This window comes from Zosterops lateralis (genome assembly GCF_965231275.1).
Source record: "Zosterops lateralis genome assembly, chromosome: 13".
Taxonomy (NCBI): Eukaryota; Metazoa; Chordata; class Aves; order Passeriformes; family Zosteropidae; genus Zosterops; species Zosterops lateralis.
Genome location: NC_139773.1, coordinates 13,657,327 through 13,675,033, shown reverse-complemented (window position 1 = coordinate 13,675,033; position 17,707 = coordinate 13,657,327). Strand labels below are relative to the sequence as shown.

At 39.6% G+C, this 17,707-nt stretch overlaps 1 protein-coding gene across 2 annotated transcripts in view; it reads left to right on the top strand.

Moving 5' to 3' along the window:
* The window catches only part of AGBL1 (AGBL carboxypeptidase 1), a 265,892-nt gene that overhangs the window by 146,147 nt on the left and 102,038 nt on the right, over positions 1-17,707 (top strand). For both annotated transcript variants that reach the window (XM_083870758.1, XM_083870757.1), the window contains one exon: positions 537-713. In XM_083870758.1, coding sequence (XP_083726884.1) covers positions 537-713 — 177 coding nt within the window. The remainder of the gene's footprint in view (positions 1-536; positions 714-17,707) is intronic.

The following is a 17,707-nucleotide window of genomic DNA, read 5'->3' as shown; positions in this document are numbered from 1 at the left end:
CAATGCAAGTTAGTAAAATGCTGAGCTTTACTTTCACATAATTATCTGTGATGTTCTACAAGAAAACAGATCCCCTTTCTCTGCTCTATACCAGCTTCAGACAAAATTCCTCCCATAGCTCAATCCCTTGTCAGACCCTTGTCAGGATTTATGGTGGGAGGGGATATAATGGAACTGTAGAGGGGAGAATAGGGATGTCAGGTACTGAGCTGTGGCTCTTGACAGCTCAACAAGAAGGTGTAGGTTGGTTGAAGAAGCTTGAGAACAAAACTCAGCACTTCATCCAAACTATTGTGTGTACAAATGTTTGATTTTGAGTGAGGTATGTCAAGTCCACAGCAATTTTAGATTTTAGTCTTTGGAATGAAACAAAAGTTAGAATCTGAGGGTTTCACATCGGATGGAGATAATGCACCAGTTGGAGCTCTCAGCATCTATGGATAGATTTGATTATTGACTCATTAAAACACAGGTCTCTCTGTATGTATGTGTATGATATCAACACATGCACATCTGTGCAAATCATTTTCTCCCAGACTCTCCCCAAAATCCTGGACAAGGTGGCCCCTGCGTTTGTCATGAACAGCTGCAGCTTCCTGGTGGAGAAGTCCCGGGCGTCAACGGCGCGTGTGGTGGTGTGGAAGGAAATGGGGGTGCTGAGGAGCTACACCATGGAAAGCACCTACTGCAGCTGCAGCCACGGGCTCTACAGAGTGAGTAAATCCTTCAAAAAACCCTCTGCCACCCTGCTGATGCACACCTCATGAGCTTGGATGGAGGAGATGGTTGTTGCTGAGCACTGTGTACTCTCTCCAGACCCATGTGCAGCCAGAATTTCTTTTCAGGGGAATCTCATTCTTTTACCCCTCATTCTTTTACCTTCCATGACAAGAAAGAAGAGTCCCTCTCTGAGGTTTCATTCAGCAGGGAAATAAAAGGAAACTCCAGTCTGCAGCCAAAAGCACTGAGCTGAAGGAAGGAATGTTTTGGGGATGATATAGGGACTTATCCTTACAAGGGCTTTCAGAGTCCTGTAATGAAAGTTCTTGCAGGTCATATGGACATTTTTGATCTTAATTCAAAGGCAATTAACTGGAATACTCATCGATACAGGTTCACTGTCTAAATGGCTGAATTTTAGAACTTCCACTGAAAATCCTACATTTAAAGTTTCCTGTTCCTGACAGGCAGAGGCAGCCAGTCTAAGGCTACTTTTGAGAGATGTCAGAGAATTCAAGCTATGCCTGAGACTGTGATCTAGACAGACCTGAATTTCACATCAAATGAGGTTGGTAGGAAGGGCTGTACTTGTACCAAATGCATCAGGCATCAGTCTGGGAGATCTCCTGGCAGTTTTTAAGCATACAGGATAAAGTCAGGTAATAGTATTTGAGTGATCATAATTCTCCATTCATTCAAATGATTACTTTTTTTTTTTTTCTTTTTCTTATTCCAAACCTGTTGCTTTCATTTGAAAGGCTTCTACATTCCACCTCATTTCTTCCACTAGGGAGCAATCCTTATCTGTACAACATTAATAAGCAGTTAAAGATCCTGAAAGACCCTTAAGGAAAGAGCCATTATTACAAATAACAATTAATTAATAAGACATTCAAATTATTATCTTTGTAAGCTCTATACTAATCCTTTTACCTCTCTGTAGAATGTAGCAGGGAGTATTCAGCTGCTGTTTTAACCATGGTCTACTATACACACATCAATTCCAGGACAGGAAAGGCAGCATTAAAAAAAAGCATACAGTTAAAATCAAGAGAGTGCAATGCCCAGGGCAATTATATCTAACACTCCTTACTCCTGAGAAGTGCTAATGGCTCTTTAATAGGCACCACAGGTCAAGACAGTGGGTTTGAATCTTTTTAGACAGTGGGGGAAAATCTCCTTTGACTGAAATCAATGACAAAACTCCAAATGATCTCTGTAGAGGAGGATTTCACTGATTTCTTAGATAACCACAGTAAGACCTGAAACCAGTGACACACCAGATTTTATTGATATTTAACGACTTTTTCTCCATCAGCATCTATGAGGTCTTTAACCAAACTTGCTTCGTGTATGCCATTACATGCTTAAAATCGTATGAAATATCTTAAAATATATGAAATTATTTTCTGTGTTCCTTCTTGTCCTCTTTATTGACCCTGATCAGGACCATAACCAGCCACTGAGGACAAGAGCAAGTTCACATCTGAGGGCTGGGACTGGTGAGAGAATCCAATGTTCCCATGGCTCTCAAGGAAGTCTGAAAGCTGCAAAGCAGTTCTGAAAATTCCATTATGCATGCCTTGAAAAGCTGAATCTTTGTTGGATCACTGGGTTATGTTTTTGAGGTCACATATTCTTGTCTGGTTTTTTGAGCTTTTTTTTTTTTTTGTTTGGGGTTATGATTTATCTCAAAGATGAAGGACACATGAATATTCTCATTATGAAGAATTCCTTCACCATTTCTCTAGCATAAGGATAATACAAACACTTATTGCAGCTTCTATGATTCAGGCAGATTTAAAGTATTTCCACTATATTTTTCCTAATGCACTAAGTACCAATATAATTTCTTATGTTGATTTTACTGGAGCTGCATATAAATACATACAGGAGCTCTTCCAGAAAATGGATACTTATAAGCTATTTCCTCTTAATTTTAGTGGTCTTTAGAGCTGGTCCTATTTACTTGCTCTCACAAGTGAATTAGTAAGAGTGTGGAATTGACAGACTGAACTGAAGATTTTGTTGTATAAATACCATTTAATCCTCAGCTTCCATCTATCAAACCAAAGCTACTTCATCAGTATCTTGGAGCTCTAAAATCATTCTTGTAAACTGGAAATTATTCACATAAGAGGTCATGTTTTTCTAGTGGCTTCAACACAAGTTCTTCACTCTTGAACCCTGAAGTTGGATATGTGTCTAAGCAGTAGAATGACACTAATGCTCACAGAGAAGATGTCAAAGTCCTGTACTTGGGGCTTTCTGACATTTGGTTTGGATGATTTGTTTAACTGTGGATCATTAAGTCAGTTTTTTAATTGCATATGATTGATCTCCCTGTAGGGATATATCCAGAATACGGCCCAGACAGGCACACCCTTATGTTTTATTACTTTTACACCTTGAAGTACAGTACAAACAACAGCTAGGATTTAAAACATCTTGATAAATGCAGCAGAGGCTCCCAAGTCCAGCATCATTCAGTGAATCAGTGGCCAGACTTCTATTGAGAGGAATTGCTGTCTGTGAGCACAGGCACAGCACTTGGAGCTGCACAGAGGCATCTGATGGGGATTGTCCAAAGGATTTAGGAAGAATAAGAAAGATGTTGAGAGGCTACAAGAGGTTAAAATATTAATTGCACAAGGCTGGTGAGTGCACAGGTCGAGGAGGAGCTGAGGTAAACCAGAACTTAATTTTCCTGATAGAAAAGTTGTGAGAGTTTTTCCCCTGGAATGTGTGTCCCCTCTCTTGGACTGAGATTTTAAAATACTTTAGTGACTAAAAGATAAGGCAGGAATCGGGTACTATTGATATGTAAATGAGAAACAATAGTGACCCCAGCTTCCTTTAAGTCATTTGATTTCGAATGGAGAGGAGGGTGGAAATGAAAGGAGAAAAGAGATGGTTTGTCTGACGAATCTCCCTGTCTGTGTGATCAATGGAAATGCAATAAGCCAACAACCCTTAAGGAAGCGAAACATAAAACTAAAGAAACTATTGATCTTATCTAAGGTTTTGTTCAACCTAGGAACAAGAAAAGGTGGTGGTAAAATATTCAAACTCTTTTTCATCTTGTCTGGATTGCCCAAATCAATCTTGGAGGAGCCCTATCTCCATTTGAAAGTTGCTAAAAACAGAGTAACAAAGTTTCACAGGCAATTTTGCCTCCTGCTTCTGCCGGTTTGCAACCTGATGGTCAGACCAGAAAATATCAATTATAAAATAATAAACACCTTATCATTTCTTTGCTCATGTGATGTCTGTCTGCATTAGTCCCTCCTTGGAGATTTTACCCCTCCAGATTAACTTGATTTCAATTGCTGCCTCCCTTTTGTGGGATGCAGAGCCCCCTTCTCATTTTTGGTTTTGGGAAGTCTGAATGCCAGGCTGTGCTGGGAGCAGTTCTGAGGACAAGCACAGCCACAGCTCCAGAAGAATTACTGTTCTGTCATGTCACACTCTTGCACCATTCTTCCTGATTCCTCGTTACCTCACCTGCTAATTAGGACCCTTCTGAAGCATATTCCACTGTGCTGTTCCATTCATTACTGCATCCATCATCCTCCAAGTTAATACCTTTAGTGCCAGGGTGTAATGCTGAGTTCCAAACCATATGTCTTGGTCATACAGCTAATCTAAAATATCGAGCTTCATGCTCTGTGTGTACATGTTATGTTGGAAAATCAGTTTCCTTGGTATGGTGTGCCTGATGGAGGAGTTGGAGTACTAATGGAAATAGAGTTTAGCTTTTTTTTGCTTCAAACAGATTATAGACAACAAGGAGTAACAAATGAGTTTTGAAACTATTGCAGGTATCTTGACAGTATCCTATGTAGGAGATTTCACTGCTGGTATAGATCCCTCTTTGAAGAAAGCTTTTGGGATTTTTTTTTTCCTGTCCATTTTAGTTCTTCTGAGTCAGAGGAATTGAATAACCCAAATTTTCTCATAGGAGCTGATTAGAGGGAAAAGCCATCCCTTTGCAGAGACACTGGAACTGGAGACCTCAGCACTGATCAGTGTGGTCACAGAGTTCATAAGACACTTGATATGAATTCAAAAAATCTTTGCTGGACAGAAGTGATGAGAGCTAGTCTAATTAGAAGATCTGATATTATCCATCCCCTTTAGCCTGATCAGCATGGGCTGACATATTTAAATGAGTGATGAATCAATGATTTGCCATGGAAGAGTGGCTGAACTAAAGCAATATGCCAAGATGAAAGCCTCCCCTCTTTCTCATCCCTCAGAAGAGTCCTGCTCTGGTTTGATCTCTCTCTGCCCAGATGAGCCAAATTTGTTACCCATGTATGATTGACCACTGAATTGCAGCATTATTTTTTCATAATTATCAGTGCCCAATTAAATATTTTCTTTATCTTCCTTACTTTTGAAGATTACTTACCAAATTTCTTTGAAGAATTTTTTACGTATGTTTTATTCATAAGCACTTTATTACAGTTAATAGTCAGAAATTGAGTTGTCTTGATGGAGTTTGCAGGACACATGATGCTGCTTCTGTTCTCCACTAAGATGTATATTGTTCTTGTAATTGGAAGTCTGGTGCAGAAACTTGCAAATAATTTTAATTTGGCCTGTTGCCAGTATTCAGCCACCAACAAAAATAATTTCAGCAATATTCCTGCCATAAAGCATGTCTGATGAGTAGTTGTAGACAGAAAAAAATAAAGAAGTGGGATATATTCTATGCTTTCTGGTGTACATTTCTGGAAAATGATTACATCATCTTTGCAAGTCTTACAGACTCTTTGCCATTTCTGATTTCTTTTGTGCCCCAGAGCTTATACTTTTCCTGAATATGAGTAAGTCTCAAAAGCATTCAAAAGCTTCTTTAAAAAAAAAAATCATCTCTAAAATGTGTGTTCTTTAGCTGACCCTCAGTGCTCTAGAGATCTCATTCTAAAGCAGATGCTGAGAATAAGAAAGAATAATTTTTCTTTCAGAGAGGTCTGCTTCCAGTTCTAGTCCAAAGTGGCTCAAATTGGAAGCAGCTGTAACAGCAAGAAAAGTATAGGAAAAAAAAATAATCTAATATTAATCTGAGGACTGATGTTTCAAATTAAGGGTGTTGTTTTTTTCCCTTTTCTTAAGTTGTTACCCAAGGCAAAAGTTTGCATCTTATTTGCTTTATTTTCCTGCCTCTGTTATTTCCGCCCACCCCTTGCTTTAATTGATTGGTGATTCATTTTGTAAGATGTTCTAATTGTACCTTTTAGGCTTGTGGGCCTCACTTCATAGAGCTTTGTAGGGACTAATGGTATTTAGGAAGTGGGGGAAGAAGAGAGAAGAGGTTTCTGAGCAAACAAATCAGGAGATGGTGGGTGTTTGTCCTTGTAGGCACTTAAATCTACAAGGTTCTCATGTGAAGTTCTTATACAAAATTCTTACATGAACTGCAGGAGATTTCCCCTTGTTAGATGTTTTTTGTTGCTTTGCTTGTTTTATTATTTGACAGGATGCTAACTAACAAATCACATCTTAACTGTGCTCAGATAAGCTTGAAGGTGTGTTGATTTTGGCTCTCAGATTGTTTGGAAAAGCAAATTACAGAACATTGTAGGGATTCTTTGGGCCTTATAGCTACACAAAATCCAGAGATTGCCTGTAGGACCACCCCAGCAGATCTCATCTTTCTTGATGGGGAATAAGACATCCTATTAATGTCTTAATATTGTATGTATTAATGTCTTATGTCTAATATATGTATTGATGTCTTATGTCTTACAACATAAGTTGTATTAAGGCAGGTGTGACCAATATTACAAGAGGTGTAAATACCATCTCTGTTCCAAAAGTCATGGATGCTTTTGCCATCTGCTAATTTTTGTTGAGGGGGCTCAGTGTTGCCATATGGGAGGGCTATTTATATGCATTTAAATTATACTGTAAAGTTTGGAGAAAGGAAATGTTAATCTCCATACTCTGTTTTTCCCATTTCCTGATCCATTCCAGAGTCAGTTTAACTTTGCTATTTTGGAAAAGATCAGTCAGTCATTGAGTAGGGTCATTTTTCTTATCATCACATCTGAAGAATGCTTATTTCTTGGGTTTCTGTTACTGTTTTGGGGTTTTTTTGTTTGTTTGTTTTGTTTGTTTGTTTGTTGGTTGGTTTTGTTTTTGTTTTGGGTTGGGTTTTTTTGGTTTGGTTGGATGGTTTGATTTTGGGGGTTTTTGGGTTTTTTTTTGGTTTTTTACAGGGAATTGGTTTGGAGATTTCCAGCCCCATGTAGGATTAAAACCCATTTTCTGGCATTAGTGTAACTGTAGTAAAATTTCTGCTGAGAACACTCAGCCCTTCTTTCCACATTTGGCAAATGCTGATGTTTTGTGAATGACTGTGGAAAAGCCGTGGGCCTTTAGTCCAGTAGGCAGAGTTTGCTGCTGTACAAACAAACAAATGTTTCCCTGCCATGACTGAATGGTTCGTTGACTCTTTCAAGAAGTCAGTGCAGGGGTGGCTGCCTGCACTGCTCCATCTGCTGAGGTGTCCCATGGATGCTGCCTTGAAAGACATTTTGTTAAAAGTCCTTCCCAGCACCTGCTGCAGTGGGTTTCAGCTGTTGCTCAGCCCATCTGCTTTGCTGTTCCTGGGCTGCAACATCTAAGTGTTGGGGGATGGAGGAATGTTCAATTGTGCTTGAACTCAGAGTGCTCCTCAAAACAGGGGAGAAAGATGCTGGGGAAGGACAGCACAGAGCTTTCTTTAGCCTCCTTGTCCCCAAAGAACCCAGGAAGCACTAAAACCCAATGCAAGAAATTATCAGGGGCACTGGGAAACAGTATTTTATATTCCTTCCCATTATTGCTCAGCACCCAAGGAAAGAATGTTGGAATTAATTTCTTTTCATATGTATGACACAAGACGGTCACTGGTGCTAACTGGATCATGAACGAAGAGACTTAATTATTTTCTCACATCTTATTTTGATAATTCTTTCTCCTGAGATGTTGAGCCAGCTGTATCCCTGACTTGCTATGACCTTGAGAAGACGTCCCATGCCATATGGTTAAATTACAGCACAATAAAATATGACAACAGAGGTGAGATCATAATAGATTTGGCTCTGCAAAGCTGGGAGGTATCCAGCCCTGCTGAGATTCAGTGGACATGGCTGGCATGTAGAATAGAAAAGCAGAGCTGTCATGTACCTTTTTTGGCCCGCCCTTTTCCACTGCCATACAGTTGTATTAGCTCAGCTGTTTACCCCTTCTGCTTGAGACTCACCCTTGGAGAGCTTATTCCAACAAATCCTGAAAATCTCCTGCATTCCTTCCACTTGCTTAGGATGTTAACAATGTTGATGGTGTGTCCTAGCTGGTAGTTGGCTTTTTGTTAAATCTAGGGTCATAGCAAGCTCCATGGGGCTGGGGAGTGCAAAACAGGCATCATCTTGAATAGTGCTTGTCTTGAATCTTGATCTTCCTTTAGATTTTTTTTTTTTTTTTTTTTTTTTTTTTTTTTTTTTTTTTTTTTTTTTTTTTTTCCCAGCATGTTGTAAACAACTGATGTTTCTATTTTGTTTATGGGATTTTCCCCCCTCAGCTGCTTCTGCACTTCCACAGATACTTGGTTGCAAGCCAGTCTTCCCATATTCCAAATCTGCACTCCAGAAAGGAGTTGATAGGTACTGACAGGGGCTATCAAACTATTTCTCTACAAAGTGGATGAGCAACAAGACTGCAGAGAATCAGAAGTGTCCTGTCATATCCATCTTCCAGCATCTGGGAGAACAGGACTAGGTGGAAGAATCCCAGGTTTTGACATTACCAATCTGGGCAGCCTGGGCGCTTGAAGCAAAAAAAACTATTTGCTATTGCATTTGGGGTTGGATGGAGAAGAAATTGCATTTTGTGAGGGAACAAGGCATGAATCAATGGCTCACCTCTGTATTTTCACCCTGCTGACAAGTGACTGCTATTGTGTCCCCATTTGAAAATGAACAAAACCAGTGTACTCATGTGGAGACAAAAGAACAACAAATGCTGTCACCTTGTGATTGAGGGAGTAGGTTTGTCCATGTGCTATAAGGAGGAACAAGCTCTCCTGGTATTAAAATCAGTGCTGTCATGCTCAGAAGTCAAACAGTCTTTTGTAGTGCCAGGAGGCTGAAAATGCCTAGCAATTTATGGTCAGGCTAATCTCTGAATTGTATTTATTCAGTTTATGGGCATAGCTGAGGATCTGGTTTGACTTCAGATGTTAGAGCCTTAACTGTGTTCACTGTACAAATTATTGGTGCAAACAAAAAAAGTATAAAAATAAAGCAAAGTCAATGTTTAAAAATTATTTTTCATTTTCCGTTTAAAATGTTATACTGACAAATGAGACAACTGCAGTCACACACACAGATGTGATTTTTCTGGATAAAATGTTACTGTTTTATTTGAAGTCTTCTAAGAAATCCAGAATGGCGTGACCTTGAATGTGCACGGGGTTCTCAGTCTTCTAAAGAAAAATCTCTTGGGAAGGATAAGGAATAGAAAAGCAACATTCCTAATGAAAACTAACCACAGCATTTCCATGGTGCCCCTTTAAAAGCCCAAATATCATTGCACATCATCCTTTCAAGTTTTCTGGGGAATTACAGCAGCTAGCTTTTTGATTTCTGATGTCTCTCTTGCTTGTTAATCTGGCCCCGTGTGGATTTATTGTACAAATCTATTTGGCAGCTGAAAATTGCCCTTTGATGAAGCTCCTAGTCTAATCATGAACTCCTCAGGCATGGAAAATAAGAATGGGTAGGTGGAAAAGCACAGGCTAAAAGAACCATGTTTGCCTTTGACTGTGCATGGATTTTTAGAAGCGTCTAAAGTTCAAAGTTTTTGATTACAGGATTTTCTGTAAAGATGAATTTCTTTCCTCATAGGATCATAACATTTGCCATGCTGGATCAGATCACTGGTCCATATAATCAGGTATCCTGCCTCATGCAGACACTGTTTCCTCACGGCTCTGAAGAAAACAAAACCTGCCCATAAGGCAACTGATTCAATTACACTAAGACACAGAAAGGAAATAATCCTACCGGCCTGACCTGCCTCTCCTCTGCTTCATACACTATGAGCCCTGATTATCATTCAAAAAACTTGGGATTAATGAGCTATGTTCTCTGTGATTAATTATGTCACTTTTTCATTTTCTTTTGCAATCTTTTATCACACAGGGCTTCCTGCAGCATTGAATTCTACCAGTTGGTGCCCATAATATTTATATGGTGTCTGTTATTAAGCATAAACTGTATTTTGAAACCTAATCTTCCTTTTGCTGGTTTCTGGATCCTTTAAAATGTGATTCCCACAGCTGCAGTAGTTTCCAGTTTGCTTTTCTGTCAGCTCTGTGTCCACTCCCATTGCCATCCTCATCCCTCTGTTATCTACTGTGTTATCCAGGTCCCCTGGTCTGGTCTCCTCTAAAATCACACTAGATGGTGTGTTCGTTCTCTTCAGTCTCCAAATCTGCAGATACATCCTGGTTCCCCCCAGCTCTTGTCTGCTTGGTTCATTTCCTTGTTTTGTTTCCAGTTCAGATTTATTTATTCTTCAGGTGTGCTGAACTCTTTTACTAATTGTTCCTTTTTCTCTTATGTTTCTCCTACCACAAAAATGGTTTCCAGTTGCCCAGTATAGCAGATCTGATTATTATTTCTCTGCATTGACAGTACTGAATTCCTTCCCTACTGACTGAGTGCTGATGTATTTTTTTGCTTAAATCAGAACTTGTGCCCTTGCCTGGTACCTTAAACATCATAAATAACACCTGTGTGTCTGCAAACTGTGCTGGATGGTGGGCTTGTCCTTGAGTAAGAGTCAGGTCTGCCAGCTAGAGAAGGGGGGTATTGCAGGAGTCCACATCTTGAAATTCTGCTCCTACTGCAGCTCCTTGGGTATGATAACAGTGTCTGTTCAGCACAGCTCCACGGCCTCTCTGCCTTTCTGTAATTCTGTCTCAAGTCTGAACTGAAGACTTGACAAATATTCCAGATGTCATAGCAAGAGCAAAAGGCAGGAGCTCAGTGCTCCTGCCTTCCTCTGCCCTGTCCAGGTGCAGCCTGTCCTGTAGCAGGGAAGGCTGCAGTTGCTGGGAAAGGTATCAAGCACTGAAAACAGAATTTTAATAACAAATTCATGAAGCTTTGATACCTAGATGAGACTGTTAGTTCTTCTGGTTTGACCTCTTGTACATCATAAGCCTTTGGGCTTCACCCAGGCAGCTTTGTACAAAGCCTGTTAACTTGTGTTTGTGTAAACAGAAAAAAAATCCAGGCTGGATTTGAGAATATCACAGGATTGGAAATCTATCTGGTGGTCCCTTGGTATTTTCTAGGTGTCAGTAACTGTTAAATATTATTGCCTTTTTCTCATTTCAATTCATCTGCCTGATGTTTTATCTACATTTGTGTTATTTTTCTCTGCTAGTTTAGAGAGACCTTTAGTAACTTGGAGTTTGTTCTGTTGGAGGTACTTACACAACACAACCTACGCGACCTTTCTATCTTTTTTGATAATTAATTAAACATGCTTAATTCTTTAATAGTTTGTCTATATTAGAACATGCAGGAAAGTGCCTCTGAATTAGCTAAAGGTGCAAGTGGAAATTCTTGTGCTAAACCACATTAAGCTACATGTCAACACAGTGAAGCAGAATTAAGGTGGCCTTAATTAAATTTGGCTTAACTCATTTCTAAAGTAAATTAAACCAAACTAAATTGTAAACACTTTAGTGTTGAATACCAGAGCAGAAATATGTTCTTCTGTGTGTGTGATAAACTTGTAAATTTGGGAGTGTGCTTATGCCAGATGAACTCTGAGACAGAAATTGATAAGCCTAGCAGGAGAGTTTGGAATGGAATTTGAAGTTTCATGGCTTATCTTTAGGTAAGACCCTGCATTGCATACTGCATATGGATGATGAAATAAAACCCCCCGAAAATGCTGTGATCTGCCTTGGATGTGTTATATTCTAATTTTTGTCTAAGGAATACATGTGCTGCCAGATGGTGGGAGATCTACAAGTGAAGATATGTGGTCTAGAAAGAGACATTTTGGCACAGCATGCAACATTCAGAGAGGCAGATATTGGGGACAATTCAGAAATCATTTGCATAGTTGTCATAAGCAGGGAAATATGTATAAGCAGGGAAGTTCAGACTTGACAAGGGTGAACATAGTAGAAATAATAATAAAAAATATTATTACTATTATTAATAACAATAATATGTTGGTTACTTACAGCCAAAAGAAGAAAGAGTATTTAGAGATAGTCAATGCTGATGATGTCTGATACTCTTCTCTATAGAGAATTAGAAGGATATCTCTGAATGTCTTTTGCTGCAAAACAAACAACCACTGGGATATTTTTCAACCAAGTAGTTGTCATAAATGAGCCTCACTTAGCGAGAGTGGACAGAGGAGTAAACACAAGCAAAAAGTGACACTGGATTGTCTGTCTAGACCAGAAATATGAGATGCAATTTGGATGATGCATTTTGGGAACAGATGGCAGAGTGGAGTTCTATATGATAGGATTCTTCAGGGCTTTTGATGGAAAGGAAAGACAAAAATATTGGTGATTTTACCAGAGAGTTTTTTAAATGTGTAAGTCAAGGGAGGAGTGAAAGATGATTACTGGTTCCCTAAACTGATCTGAAGCAGAAGACCTTTTTTGGAGAAGGAAGCCACGTTCCAGTGCTCAGGGAGATGACATACATGAGGGTCCCTTGCACTTTGGAGGAAGAGAACTAACCTTTCATGAAGTGGTAGGAGGGAAAGCCCTATGAAAACAAATGCAATTCAGACTGAAACACCTTGTCATAAATAAACTGAACCAGTGCAGGAAAAAGTGCAGATGCCATAATTTCTCAAATGTCTCCACACCCCTGCTAAAGAATAATGAGCAAGACTAATCGAAAGATCATCTCTGTTGATAATGTGTAATTTAAGTGGCTGCACTAGAACCTGCTAGGAAAATTTTGGAAATTCTTGAATTTAAACTCCTCCAGCTGCTGGTCTGTTCCCTGCTTGGGGAGGACAGAAAAGGCAGTAGCAGGTCTGGCTGGGATGAGGGGAATGGCAGTGTGCTACATCTTCATTTACTGATGATTCAGGTCTACATACTGCAGGTGAGATGGCAAAGGCTGGGAAATGATCCTCCTTGGCACACTGAATTAAAGCAGAAAATGGGATAAGCTACCTCAGAAGCACTTGTATTCCATGCAGAAAAATAAATGTGTAGCCATGGGTGAGATCTACTTGAGATTTGGTGTGGCAGCAGTAAATACTATTAAAGATTCCAAACATTGCAGATGATTAATTTGTAACACAAAAGATGTAGTATCCAATGCAGTTCTATTTTGGACTACTTTGTAACGGGAAATGATGAATTAATCTTTGTTGTGGGAGTTTGTGGTTACCTAGACACCAGTGATCATGACCCAATTACATTTAATGTGAGCAGGGGACAGTGTTCCTATTAACAGGTTTTCTTGTATATTTTTTCCTTAATAAGGGTGATTTTTCAGAGCTAAAGAAATATTAGAGTTAAAGCAGACCACGAGAGGAAAAAAATGAAAGTATTATGAATAGAAATTGAGTCCTTTTCTAAAAAGGATTTTGTTACATACCCAAAAAGGCACAATTCTCTAATCAAGAATTGAGGACATGTTCAGTTAAAAATGATGCTGGTTGAATAGCAAAAAGAAAGTAATAATTAGTGTAGAGGACAGTGACTCATAATACTGATGAAAAATCTACGTGATTGATTATAGTGAGACAGATTTCTATTATTTCAGTCTCAGTTACTTGTTTGTTAGCACTAATTGTTTACTAGTATTTCTGAATGTAATGAGTAAACAACAGTAGAGGTCATTTCCCTAAGTGTGGCTCATGAAAATAATCTTGTGAAGAATAATAGCATAGATTTATTTTCCCTGAACAAAGAAAATAGGGAAAATAGACACGAGCCATTGTAATGTTGGAAATGGATATAAGAAGACAAAGAGTAAAAATTCATGACAGTCAGTCCCTAGAAGAGTAAGGAAGTATTTGAGACCATCACCAGAAAATAAGTTCTGGAACACTACTATAGAAATCAGTGCATGGATAAGATTTTTAAACAGATGCCTTTAGTAAAGTAGTGCCTTTAATTTGTTAGAGGCATTTATTTTTCCACCCATTACCATGTTAATCTTCTCAAAGATTATGGTTCCTGTCTGGGTGTTTTCAATAATGATGATACTAAAAGCTGATTATCTTTGCCCTTATCATTTCCTCCTCTGGGATTTATAGGTCACTGGGCTGGGAGCAAAGGGAACAAACTGTTTCTTTTCACGACCTTTTCTGTCTGCCATGGATTGGCATCTGTAAGACAGAGTTAGTCAGTTTGTTACTTCTGACTCAGAAATGGGAAACTTTCGACTCTGTCAACTGTATACTTAGTCCTAGTACATTTTTTTTTGCTTTAGGGATTGGATTTAGAGACCAAATCCTTACTAGGCTGGTGCTAGGACTTATGACTCTGAAGATGCTTTGCCTCATTTTCTATTGTCGTCATCATCACCACAGTCAACACTTTCTCAGCACCTTTTGCCACGGGAGATAAAAATATTGATATGTAGATGGGGAAAGCAGGTGTTGTCTTTGAAATCTTCTGATATTTCAAGCCAATGTTCCCATTTTGCACTAAGGTGAAAACACAGCCTTTTAAAATAACTTGCAAAAATTGAAAACAGCTGATCAGAGAGCAGGTCACTACCCTCTTTTTGGCTGAAGAAAACTCAGATTCCAGTCTGCCTGCTTCAAAGCAAGGATTTAGATTGCTAGAAGGTCTTTTGTTGAACTTCTCCCTGTTTCTCATGTAAAAGTTGTAATATTTTGTGTAAATAATGAGAAGTTCCTTGAGCCAGAAAGAGACTTAATTGCACAACCCGGGAGCAATGGTACTCACCTAAAATAGAACAGCCCCCATCCCTCGTAGGGAAGAAGGGAGCTCAACTTGCAAGGATATTTTTCTTGTGGGGTTTGATCAAAAACATCTCCCAAGAGCTGAGCAGCTCTTCCTGAGAAAGGTCACCTCTATCCTATCATACTCTCACAAAGAGGTTTTGTCTTAGACAAAGCATCTTTCTCAAAACATTTCTCACCAAATCTCTTCTCTTAGCTTTATGAATAAAGCGGAAAGTTTCCTTTGGGGGTGCTGGAAGTAATGACTGGATTCCAAAATGAAATTGAATCAGAGATTTCAGCAATGAAAAAGATGTTTTATAATGAGTTTGAGGAAGATACTGTAAAATGATTTGGGGAGAGATGTACAGCTGGGTACTACCAGGGCTAAAAAAAGACCAGAAATTTTGTCCAGTTTACAGTAGCTTAGTCCTGCTGGAGATTGCTTATTTGATAAAATATAATTTAGAACAGATATATACAGATTTTCTTTTGCCACAGGATCCATAAGGGCAGTTTGCAGTTGCTCATAGATGTTTTTTTTTTTTAGGTGGTCATTTGTTTAAAAGATATTGCTCAGCAGATTGTGCAGGGACTTGTTCTGGTTTGGAGAGGAAGCTGGTAGTTAATAAAATAATTTTATCTTGCAAGATAATTGAAAGCTGAGTGAGATTATTTGGTTTGAATTACTATCTCTACATGAAAACAATGGAGTATGAATCTAGCATTTCTGATGGTGTTTACTTTAGCCCTGTTTTTTGGTGTTTTTTTTTTTTTTTACATTATATTATACTTTCAATTCTATTTTTACTGCCTTTCTCATATTTTTCTCTCTAGCCTTGAGGAGGAATAGGCTTAGATCTGTTGCGTGAGTTAGGGAGAAGAGCTGCATAACCATGTCATGATGGCCCAGAGCATGTATGCCTGGCTGGCTGGCAGTGATGGGGAAGAAGAGAGACAACCCAGGAACACAACACAAACAAACAAGCCTGAGCTACTTGGTGACTTGTTCACAACCTTCAACTCTCCTGTGCCCAAGTGAATTGGCACCTGACGTCAGCCCTGTCACCTGTGCTGCCAGACAAAACCATTCCACCAAAAATGAAAACTGGGGATGTGCAGTAGGCAGCTGGACACCAATTTTGTAATGACCTTTTAAGAGCAGCTCTTCTGTCTCTTCCAGTGAGAGAAGATGAAATAAATGGGATCTGAAAGTGGAGCTCAGGCTGGCTTGGAAAGAGCGACAGAAAGGTCGCTTTTCTGATCAAGCCAGTGTGTTCAGTGATTGGAAGGACTTCCAGGGGTCAGAGCATTGAAGATTTTTCTGGGTCAGGAACTACTGTGCTAGCCTCCACATACACAGCAATGCCTTGAAGTTCTTACCTGACTGAGTTGCTCTAGGTAAAGGTGTTGCACAGGCTGGGTACCTGCAACAAGCCACCAAAACTGCTTCTGTGGCTTCACACATTTAGGTCTCACCAAATCCATTGATTTTTGTACCCTTAAATATGATTTGTACTGGGGCCTGGTATTAAATGTCAGCTTTGAAAACAGGCCTTGTCAGGACTAATGCAAAACTCACTCTTGTTGTTAATTTAACAAGATAGATCGGCAGACATTGTACATTTATTAAACAACCATAATTGTATTTGTATTAATGCTACTCTCTGCCCAGGAGAGATTCAGACCTGGCATAATAGGATTTGTTTGTAACGCAGAATTGCGATCTCTGAATATAGATACAGTGGTAAACTCAGGGCTTTGAGAATGAAGCCATGTTTAGGGCTGAGCTTGAGCAGCTCTGGGATGTTTGGATGCTGGTTCTGCAGGTGAGGCTCTGGGCTGTGACAGAGGTACATGGTTAGAGCCCATGTCAGACCCCGGGAACACTGCCAGATTTTTGGTTATTTTGGATGCTGCAAAGTTGGTTGAAATCCATTGGTAGAGCTACTGAGTGCTTGCAGGTGCACTGCATTTGCATGTACATTCTCTTTAAAAGGTCAGCAAAGCATCCTGACAGTTCTAAAGGTGACCTGCTGTGCCTGAAGTGTGTTTCTCCTCTGTAGGATATGGCATCAAGTCATTTTGGTATGATATTGATCATGTAGCACATTTTTATGTGGGTAAGGTCATTGCTTAGTCTTTGGAAACAGGTGAATGGGATTCTTTCTGAATTTTCCTATGTACAGTTATGTTATTTCTGGAAAATAGCCCGAGGTCATTGCCCTGTTCTGTCCTGAATTGATGTCCTGGGAATAAAGCAGATTTCTGGGACAGTGGCAGCTCTGCTCAGTTGGTTGCAGGAGGCAAGAACAACCTCAACTGGATTCAGCAGTGTCTTCCTGCTTTTTATGCTGACACAGTGCCCACCTTCCCTCCTCTGCATACTGATGTCCTGCATCTTTACTCTGCTTGTCTGTCACTGCAAATAGGGGAGAACAAACTTGACAGTGGTGGATTGAAGGGCTGTAAATGGTTATTGATTCCTAGACCTCTCGCATTGCTAGAGGTGGGGGTCAGGAAGGGTGTGTGCTTTGGGACAGAGCATGCAGGTTTGTAGGGCTTTGAGCATGGGTGAGTGACATATGCACATGATTATGATTTTCCTGTGGATTTCCTTAATCTGGCTGTGTGCAAACAAGAGATTGTGCTTGGAAGAAGGTGTGCACAAGGTTGTGTGTACATCTGTGAATGTACATTTATCTCTGCCTACAGGCAGCACATGGAACACAGCTAATTGGTATTAGTATTGCTTGAGTCTAATGAACAAAGATTGAACTTGATCTTGGAGGCCTCCCCCAACCTAAATGATTTTATGATTCTACTACCTGAGTACATGAACCTTGTGTGGATATGTGGAATGCACATAGATAGATGTTCTCTGTGGGTCTGTTCCAGGAAAGGTGCAACTAAAATTATGACAAACTCTGTGTCATTCTGCTGCCAGGTGACACTGTCACAGTTGCTAGTGCAAGTAGGGTAGGAAGAAGGCAGAGGTGCATAACCTCAGCCTTCCTGC